This window comes from Portunus trituberculatus, chromosome 11 (assembly GCF_017591435.1).
Source record: "Portunus trituberculatus isolate SZX2019 chromosome 11, ASM1759143v1, whole genome shotgun sequence".
NCBI lineage: Eukaryota > Metazoa > Arthropoda > Malacostraca > Decapoda > Portunidae > Portunus > Portunus trituberculatus.
The window spans coordinates 3,592,729-3,602,342 of NC_059265.1; the positions used below are offsets into that span (position 1 = coordinate 3,592,729).

Here is a 9,614-nt window from a genome sequence, read left to right on the forward strand (position 1 = left end):
CACCATAGGATTTTGCTCACTTTTTATACTCAGTTTTTATTTTTAAGTTGAAAATTTGTGTAGACTTTCTCTGTATTCTTTGTATATATATTGTTTTATTCAGTTGAAAATATTTGTGGTTTTTTTTTTTTGCAGGCAATGTGTAATAATGTCAAAAATTGAATAAAAGTGTAGGGAGACTCTTGTATTTAATTTTGGCTCCAATATGCATCCACCTTATCTCCGGAGACTCTTTAGAGTATTTTCGACTTAGTACGATTTAGGGCCCGTTTTTCGGCTTTTTTTTTTTGCCATTTTTTCTAGATTTTTACCATTTTTCTAGATTTTTTACCATTTTTAGTGTTTTTTTTGGCCAGTAGTGCTGCTGTATTATGTAGTACGATTTAGGGCCCGTTTTTCGGCTTTTTTTTTTGCCATTTTTTCTAGATTTTTACCATTTTTTTCTAGATTTTTTACCATTTTTAGTGTTTTTTTGGCCAGTAGTGCTGTATTTTATGTAGACCGTTTGAAGATTTTTCAGCCAGATGGTATTTTGGGACCATTTTTACATTAAGTTATTGATGTCATGTAACTTTTTCGCTTTAGTTTCATTTCCTAACAACCACTTTTTGTATTGCTTATGATAATAAATAGAAAAAGCTTCAAATCTAGCGCGTTTTATTTCTGGGGTGTGATCGTTTAGAGCGAGTGTAGGTGGTGGTCAATGGAGGCAATATTGGTGTCAGACGGATCCAAGCCAGCTTGAGGCGACTACTCACTGAAACCACCCACAACCCACAAATATTCCCAGGAAAGGAAATTTAACAAAACCCACAAATATTCCCAGGAAAGGAAATTTACCGAAACAAAAAGATTTCTTTACACATTATTATTCAGTAGTGACAACAGATCCAAGTACAGTGACACCACCATAATGAGGTGGTAGTGGCAGCAAGCGTTGAATAGGAGGATGTCTGCTATGCGAAGCTGAATCTCTGGACTGCGGTGGTGGAGTTAGTGGTGGTGGTGTAGCAGGTGTTTGCCAGGCCGCTGCGAGGCGAAGTCCCTCAGTGCCAGTAGCTGCGACGGCGACACGTGTATTAGCGGGACGGCAGTGAAGGCCCAATGCGAGGCAGTGCCCCTCCGAGTAGCGGTAGCAGCGGCGGCGGCAACGGTCAATGTAGGCGCAGTGCGAAGCCAGAGAGAGTCCTTCCCTGATGGTGCAGAACGCACGGGATCGCTGCAGTCACGGCTTCGGATCACCAACTCCTGTAATGGAGAAAATTAACTGATTATCTCCATATGTACCACGCCACACTGTCCTACAATACACACTTCACTGCCTCAGTCAGCCTCTCACTCGCCCTCCTCGATCGTTATTCCACTTACACTCCAGTTACACCCTTCTCCCTCGTTCTCCTCCCAGCGTCTCCCGTGTGACGTAGCATCCTGGCCCTTCACCATCCTGACACTCCCATCCCTTCATTCTCACATCTCCCACGCCAGTCTCAGTAAACCACACCACGTCAAACCCCTCAAACTTCCCCACACCCGATCCTCACACCCACACAACCAATCTTGCCACACATTCATCTACCTGGTTAGTGGAATCTTCCGTGTCTGCCGTCATCTGTAGGTTCTCGTCTCCAATCCTCCGCCTCACCACACCTGCCTCGCCTCTATCACCCACTCATCCAGCCAGTCTCCCTCAACGGCGGCAGCGGCGGTGGCGGTCGGCCGTGTGCGCGATGCAATCTTACGGCGGAGGCTTCTAGAAGTGTTGGTAGTGAGCGTTGTCCGTCAAAGTGCAAGGTAGACGAGGCTCATTACCGCTGTGGAGTCAGGCCTTTGGATCGTCAACGCCTGTAATGGACAAGAATAAGCATGAACAAAGCAGTACCTTGTTTACTTGTTCACTAATTATCCCTACAGCTAACAAGCAAGATTACCCTAAGCAAACTCCTTCACTGCCTCAATCAGCCTTTCACTCTTCATTCTACGTATTCTTACCACCACCACCACCACCAATACCATCACAAAAACATGAACAGCAGTATCTTTTTCACTAATTATCTCTAAATGACCAACACCACACATTCCCTTCACGTCTTCACTTCCATCCATAATGTGCCCAAACTCACTCTAAACACTTTATTCCCCATCTGTCTGTCCTAAAACTCAACCACTGCCTCAGCCAACCTTTCACTCGTCTCTACTCAGTTACACGTCTTCACAGTGCCCTAACCCAGCCAAACACTCGCACCACACCATCCATCCCTTCTGTCTTCTATTTTATCACACTGCATTCAGTTAGTTCCCACTCTGCCTCCTCTTGCCACGAGCCATTCACGCTCACTTCATTCCTCCCAGCCATTCTCAACCCTCCCCACACACAAACCCTCCCACCGTCACTCGTGAACCTCGAACCATTTACGCCAGCCTACCACTTCAAGAACTAATTTCATGGTTATATCCCCAAACTTATCGTTATGCTACCACATCTCGCTTCTAATGCACGTACCTTGAAACACCAGCCTCGTTACGTTAGGAAATCCTGTCCACTCATTCTTTTCGCCGATTCTGGTACCTATTCTATAACGAGGGAACCACAATGACTAACCTGAAACATTTTAGCCTCAAATACAACTTACTTAAAGGAGTTCTATAGTAACGCGACCCGTTTAATCCCTTCAGCACCAAGACGCGTTTTCATATTCCTTCTGTTACTATTTGGTGATTTTATACAACTTGAGAAACCTTGTGACATCCATACACGCTTTGTAATATCAATAGAATGATCTAATCGTACACACATCTCAAGGTGAAAATGCGTCACAGTACTGAAGAGGTTAAGCGTAATTCTTCCTTCCTACACAACTACAATGACCACGAAAACACTACACTTGTTACAGCCATTACACAAATCTATTCTGAACCCACGTTACTCTAACCACACTAGTGAATGAACGACCATCTGCCCTTATTGTCATCTACAAGTAAATTTAACATCCACACGTAGCGATGGTTCCTGATACATCCTACATTGACACACAGACATCGTACAATTAACCTTCCAATAGACGCAGTGCACATCCTACACATACCCAGTTATCCTTTATCATTCAACATTCCTAACAACCTTCAAGTTACTGACTAACAATTTCCTATCACCACTGCAGTGTCAACGCGCACACAACACCCAACACCTCACACCTACACTATTCGTTTACATAAAAACCACTAACCTCTCCTCCTCTGTGCTGTGCTGTGGTGTGGTCCGATAATCTCACAGCAGCGGCACGTCACCTCGCCGCACGAAGACCCACGTAGATCAAGCTTCCCGTTGCTGTTCCTGCCGCTGCTGAACGTCACGCCCACGACAAGACACAGACGGACACTGGGCTGCGTACACTCGAGGGTCGGTGGTGGCGTGGTGGCTGGAGAGATGTAGCGAGCGTGGTGTCTGGATTAATACTGTTCCAGCTACTGCTGACGTTGCTTCGTTCTTGTCTCACCCCCCCCAACCTGCCAATAAGGAAAGAGCAACTTGAGGGCAAACGAGCATATGAAACGCTGCCAGTGAACCTAACCACTGGTCCACCACCTGGATATAAACTAGCCACGCTCTTTAACTCCTTCCAAACCAACCATTACACACACTCAATTGCATTAATTTGTTTCATCAAGCATTCTCACCTTCCGTGTAGTACTTACAATATACACGATTTTTTTTATCATTATGTTGTAACAGTTTGAAGCTTCCTTCGTAATAAATGATTATGATAAGATGATAATAATAATATTCTCTCTCTCTCTCTCTCTCTCTCTCTCTCTCTCTCTCTCTCTCTCTCTCTCTCTCTCTCTCTAAGTGAACCCTGCCTGTAAATTAACGAATAAAAAAAAAAAAACGTATCATTAACGAAAAATTGATTATGAAAGATAATAATCTCTCTCTCTCTCTCTCTCTCTCTCTCTCTCTCTCTCTCTCTCTCCTCTCTGAACCTTGCCTGTAAATCAACGAATGTAAATCAACGAAAAAAAAAAAAAAGTATCATTAACGGAAATGAGTATAATATATAATAACAATCTCTCTCTCTCTCTCTCTCTCTCTCTCTCTCTCTCTCTCTCTCTCTCTCTCTCTCAAGTGAACCCTGCCTGCAAATCAACGAATCAATATTAAAAAAAATTAGTAAAAACGTATCATGAACGGATCACTTTTCTAAGGAAGCTTGAGTTGAATTGAGTTGTAAAGACGGAAATGCAACACGTTAGAAGAATGGATAGCTAACCCTTTCAGTACCGTGACACATTACGATATCCATGCTCTACGCTTACTACTGGGTGACTTTATACAGCTTCACAAACTTACGTGGGGATTAAGATAGTGAAGACTGTGGCCATTAACGAGAGTGGTGATGGAGCTGGTGCGATTGTTAGCCAGTCAGGCAGTTAGGCAGGAGCGAGGAGGCATTAAGCTACCTCTCTTAATGAACCCCTTCAGTACTGGGACACATTTTACCTTGAGATTTGTGCACGGTTAGACCATTTTGTTGACATTACCAAGGGTCTTTGGAGGTCACCAAGTTAATGACCTGCAGGGCTGGAGCTGGTGACCTATGCTTCTTTGAATTATTACACCGCCGATAATGGTGATTGTAGTGATGATGATAATGATATGATGATGATGATGATGGTGATAATATAGTAGTAGTAGTAGTAGTAAAATAATAATATTAAATAAATAAATAAATAGATAAATAAAATAATAATGATAGTAGTAGTAGTAGTAGTAGTAGTAGTAGTAGTACGGTAAATGATAATAATAAATAAATAAATAAATAAACAAATAAAATAATAATGATAGTAGTAGTAGTAGTAGTAGTAGTAGTAGTAGTAGTAGTAGTAGTAATAATAATAATAATAATAATAATAATAATAATAATAATAATAACACTAACAACCACTCACAACAACAATCACTAATGCCACAACAATCAGGCGATGAGAGTAAAGGTGAGGACAGTCAGTTAGAAAAGAAAGATAGGTAAGAGGAACAGCCAGCCTATCTAAGACAATATATGTATGTGAAGCTTACCTATACTGCTGACTTGGAGGGAGTTACCAGCAGGGGGGGAGAGGAAAACTGGCGGAGAATACTGAAGACGCCTCATTTCATAGGGAGTGTTTATATTGTTCTAATGTGATGATGTGTGAAGATTCCCAGTTTAGATTAGTAGAAGTAAATGACAGAGCCAGGATGTTCAGTCTATAGAAGTGAGGGAACAGTTGAGTGTCATTGAAGAAGACGAGATAACTGGTGTGTGTGTGTGTGTGTGTGTGTGTGTGTGTGTGTGTGTGTGTGTTCACTGTTTGATCTGCTGCAGTCTCTGACGAGACGGCCAGACGTTACCCTACGGAACGAGCTCAGAGCTCATTATTTCCGATCTTCGGATAGGCCTGAGACCAGGCACACACCACACACCGGGACAACAAGGTCACAACTCCTCGATTTACATCCCGTACCTACTCACTGCTAGGTGAACAGCACCTACACGTGAAAGGAGACACACCCAAATATCTCCACCCGGCCGGAGAATCGAACCCCGGTCCTCTGGCTTGTGAAGCCAGCACTCTAACCACTGAGCTACCGGGTGTGTGTGTGTGTGTGTGTGAATGAGCGTGTGTGAATGAGTGTGCGTACGTGAGTGCGTGCGTGATGAGCAGCGTGCGTCCAGCGAGCGCCTACATTAAGCCTTATCGTCCACCACCACCACCACCACAACAGTCGTCAACGGGCGGGGCACCTTCACAAATTTTAAACGTGTTTTGTGCGTGTAAGGACGAGTTCCTGTGCGTGTCATCACGTAACTCACGCCTCGGAAAGTAGTAATAGTAGTAGTAGTAGTAGTAGTAGTAGTAGTAGTAGTAGTAGTAGTAGTAGTAGTAGTAGTAGTAGATTGTGGGTCCTCTTGGGTGCGACGATGCCACTGCTATAACAGTACCTTCTTCAAAGAAAACGGAGTGATGATCGTTCTCTACTTCACTAAAAGAAGTCAGAAGAGACCCAAATACCTATGCAGCTATATAGTACATTAAATGCAATAAAGATTCTGGTTATATACATGAAAATGAGACAAGTAATTTACATGTTTGTCAAATAAGTGCACATACGAGTAGAAACAGAGTAATATATTGAGTGGTTCCTTGCTTGAGTCAAAGGTAAGAGTGTTGCCCGATTTGCTTTCTCTTGCAAGAAATATCTATTAAGGCGGAATATGAATGCCTTGGTCTGGCTGCGCAAGACAGTGTATGACGGGGAAGCGTCAGGGGGTCCTTCCATGGTGGTGAATGCCTTGGTCTGGCTGCGCAAGACAGTGTATAACGGGTAAGCGTCAGGGGGTCCTTCCATGGTAATGACCAGAGAAGTGAAGCGACACGTGCGTGGCGACCTGACTCACCCCCCCAACCTCCACGGGAAATTCCACCTGGGTCGTGAGTGGCAACGTCGCCTGACCTGATAATTATGACACATCACCGTCCATGTATATGAACTAGCTTAATTTATTTTCGTATATGACAATTATCTTTATCATCTACCACTTAATTAAGGTTTCTGAATGTTCTGAGAACGTTATATTTTTTTTATAATGCTATGACTACAGGACAGTGAGTAGCTTGTTTTTATTGGAGATTTGGCATAGTCTCACGGCAGACATGGCCAACGCCCTATGGGTAGGTACGGATGGGTATTATTATTATTATTATTATTATTATTATTATTAGTAGTAGTAGTAGTAGTAGTAGTAGTAGTAGTAGTAGTAGTAGTAGATTGTAGTAGTAGTAGTAGTAGTAGTAGTAGTAGTAGTAGTAGTAGTAGTAGTAGTAGTAGTAGTAGTAGCAGTAGTAGAAAGATTGTTTTTGTAGTAGTAGTAGTAGTAGTAGTAGTAGTAGTAGTAGTGTTTTATAGTAGTAGTAGCAGTAGTGAAAGATTGTTTTAGTAGTAGTAGTAGTAGTAGTAGTAGTAGTAGTAGTAGTAGTAGTAGTAGTTTTAGTAGTAGTAGTAGTAGTAGTAGTAGTAGTAGTAGTAGTAGTAGTAGTAGTAGTAGTAGTAGTAGTAGTAGTAGTAGTAGTAGTAGTAGTAGTAGTAGTAGTAGTAGTAGTAGTAGTAGTGGCAGTAGCAGCAGCAGCAGTGCAGCAGTGTTTTGTGGTGCAGTGCAGTGTAGTGCAGCAGTAGTGGTGGTAGCAGCAGTGGTGTGGTGGCAGTGCAGTGGTGGTGGTGCAGTAGTGAGTAGTAGTGAAGATTATTTTTTGGTGGTAGTGCAGCAGTAGCAGTAGTAGTAGTAGTAGTGCAGTAGTAGTAGTAGAAGATTGTTTTGTAGTAGTGGTAGCAGCAGAAGATTGTTTTGTAGTAGTAGCAGTAGTAGTAGTAGTTAGTAGTAGTAGTAGTAGAAAGATTGTTTTAGTAGTAGTAGTAGTAGTAGTAGTAGTAGTAGTAGTAGTAGAAAGATTGTTTTTGTAGTAGTAGTAGTAGTAGTAGTAGTAGTAGTAGTAGTAGTAGTAGTAGTAGTAGTAGTAGTAGTAGTAGAGGCAAAGGCTAGAGCAGGAAGACTCCAAAATCAAACCAACAAGACCCCAACGACGGAGCTATCCAGCGCCGGCGGAAGAGGGCAGCGCCTGGCGGGCAGGCGACAAGGCGGGCCTTGACACATCAAGAACTCGGCAGCCCGATGCAACCAACATCTTAGAAGCTGCCTGTCTCATCTGTCTTGAGCCGCGGTGGAAACGATGTGGGCCAAGTGTGTGTGCGTGGCCGTCGCGCAGCCACGACCACCCAAAACAATATACTCAGCGACTGGCATTTTGTCGTTTCCTCCACCTCTCTTTATCAGGAGACGTTTGACTAACGACAGGACCCAGTACTCGGACACGAGTGTGAGCCGACGACGACGACGACGAGTAGTAGAAAGATTGTTTTTTGTAGTAGTAGTAGTAGTAGTAGTAGTAGTAGTAGTAGTAGTAGTAGTAGTAGTAGTAGTTGTTTTAGTAGTAGTAGTAGTAGTAGTAGTAGTAGTAGTAGTAGTAGTAGTAGTAGATTGTTTTGTAGTAGTAGTAGTAGTAGTAGTAGTAAGATTGTTAGTAGTAGTAGTGTAGTAGTAGTAGTAGTAGTAGTAGTAGTAGTAGTAGTAGAGAGATTGTTTTGTAGTAGTAGTAGTAGTAGTTTTGGCGCTGCTGCTCTCCACTCCAAGATGACGTCAAGATACTTGGAGTGGAGGTGGATCGAGGGCTGAGGTTTGACAGGCATGTCAAAACCATTGCCAAAAAGCCTCTCACAGGATCTCCGCTCTCAGAAGGATCGCCAGTTTCCTTGACAGGAAGGGAGACTGCTGCTGTACAAGGCACAGGTGCGGCCCCACCTTGAATACGCAGCTCTCTCCTGGATGTCCTGTGCCGCCACACACAGAAGGAGACTGGACAGCATCCAACGCCGCGCCATACGGCTAGTAGATGCTGCACTACCACCTCACCCAGAGCCTGAGCGTCCCCTTGATTCACTGGAACACCGCAGAGACGTGGCGGCGATCGTAGTGTTCCATAAGGCACAGGTGCAAAGAGTGCCACATCTGGCAGGGCTGCGTCATCCTCTGCGTCATTCCACTGCCCTGATCACATTACCCACCTGATCAGAGACCCTCGCTCACCGTGACGCTTCCACATCCCAGCAATGTCCGAGTAGAGAGTGCCACTCACTCCCTTCATCCGAGATCGCGGCTTTTCCTGCCCCCTACTCAAATCTACTGCCCCGCGTGCCAATTCACGCAATGTTAAATACGCTGCCTTCCTTACTCTATTCCTCCTTATACATGTTGTAGTACACTTCATGCTAACACTAATATTTCTACCATGCACAACATTCCAAAATCCCTACTCATAAAGTTCCTCCGCTCGTATTAATTATGCGTTTGGTACGGCAGTTTTCCTCCTTAGGCCTACAGAGCCACCCACGCAAACCCGATCCACCTTGGCTCTCCTTAATATACCATACTTATCGTTACATCATCCACAATACCTTCCTCAACCCTCTGTACTACAAGACAACAGGCATTGAGGAGGACGCCATTACAATATTGTTCCATCTCTTGTTCCAGGATTCAGTACTACTAAGAACGAGCTCAGAGCTCATTATTTCCGATCTTCGGATAGGCCTGAGACCAGGCACACACCACACACCGGGACAACAAGGTCACAACTCCTCGATTTACATCCCGTACCTACTCACTGCTAGGTGAACAGCACCTACACGTGAAAGGAGACACACCAAATATCTCCACCCGGCCGGAGAATCGAACCCCGGTCCTCTGGCTTGTGAAGCCAGCACTCTAACCACTGAGCTACCGGGTGTGTGTGTGTGTGTGTGTGTGAATGAGCGTGTGTGAATGAGTGTGCGTACGTGAGTGCGTGCGTGATGAGCAGCGTGCGTCCAGCGAGCGCCTACATTAAGCCTTATCGTCCACCACCACCACCACCACAACAGTCGTCAACGGGCGGGGCACCTTCACAAATTTTAAACGTGTTTTGTGCGTGTAAGGACGAGTTCCTGTGCGTGTCATCACGTAACTCACGCCTCGGAAAGTAGT

At 44.2% G+C, this 9,614-nt stretch overlaps 3 protein-coding genes across 4 annotated transcripts in view; all 3 read right to left on the reverse strand.

Moving 5' to 3' along the window:
- The window catches only part of LOC123502386, a 35,741-nt gene extending 32,321 nt beyond the window's left edge, over positions 1-3,420 (reverse strand). The window contains exon 1 of the mRNA XM_045251577.1: positions 3,225-3,420. The gene's annotated coding sequence lies outside the window, so the exon portion shown is untranslated. The remainder of the gene's footprint in view (positions 1-3,224) is intronic.
- Positions 1-9,614, reverse strand: part of LOC123502384 — a 273,598-nt gene that overhangs the window by 191,868 nt on the left and 72,116 nt on the right. The window lies entirely within an intron of this gene.
- LOC123502393 lies at positions 854-1,719 on the reverse strand. 2 transcript variants are annotated; one of them, XM_045251590.1, is made up of 2 exons: positions 1,577-1,719; positions 854-1,248 (listed from the first exon to the last, which is right to left on the reverse strand). In XM_045251590.1, the coding sequence occupies exons 1-2, from the start codon at positions 1,607-1,609 to the stop codon at positions 994-996; spliced, it is 288 nt and encodes a 95-aa protein (XP_045107525.1). In that variant the 5' UTR covers positions 1,610-1,719; the 3' UTR covers positions 854-993. The 2 variants fall into 2 exon arrangements, with proteins under 2 accessions (XP_045107525.1, XP_045107524.1); XM_045251589.1 differs by lacking the exon at positions 1,577-1,719 and adding an exon at positions 1,369-1,496.

Coding starts and splice junctions, on each gene's coding strand:
- LOC123502393 (XM_045251589.1), bottom strand. CDS start 1,443: ATGGTGAAGGGCCAGGATGCTACGTCACACGGGAGACGCTGGGAGGAG. Junction 1,249..1,368: donor GAGAAGGGTGTAACTGGAGT/GTAAGTGGAATA, acceptor TCTCCATTACAG/GAGTTGGTGATCCGAAGCCG.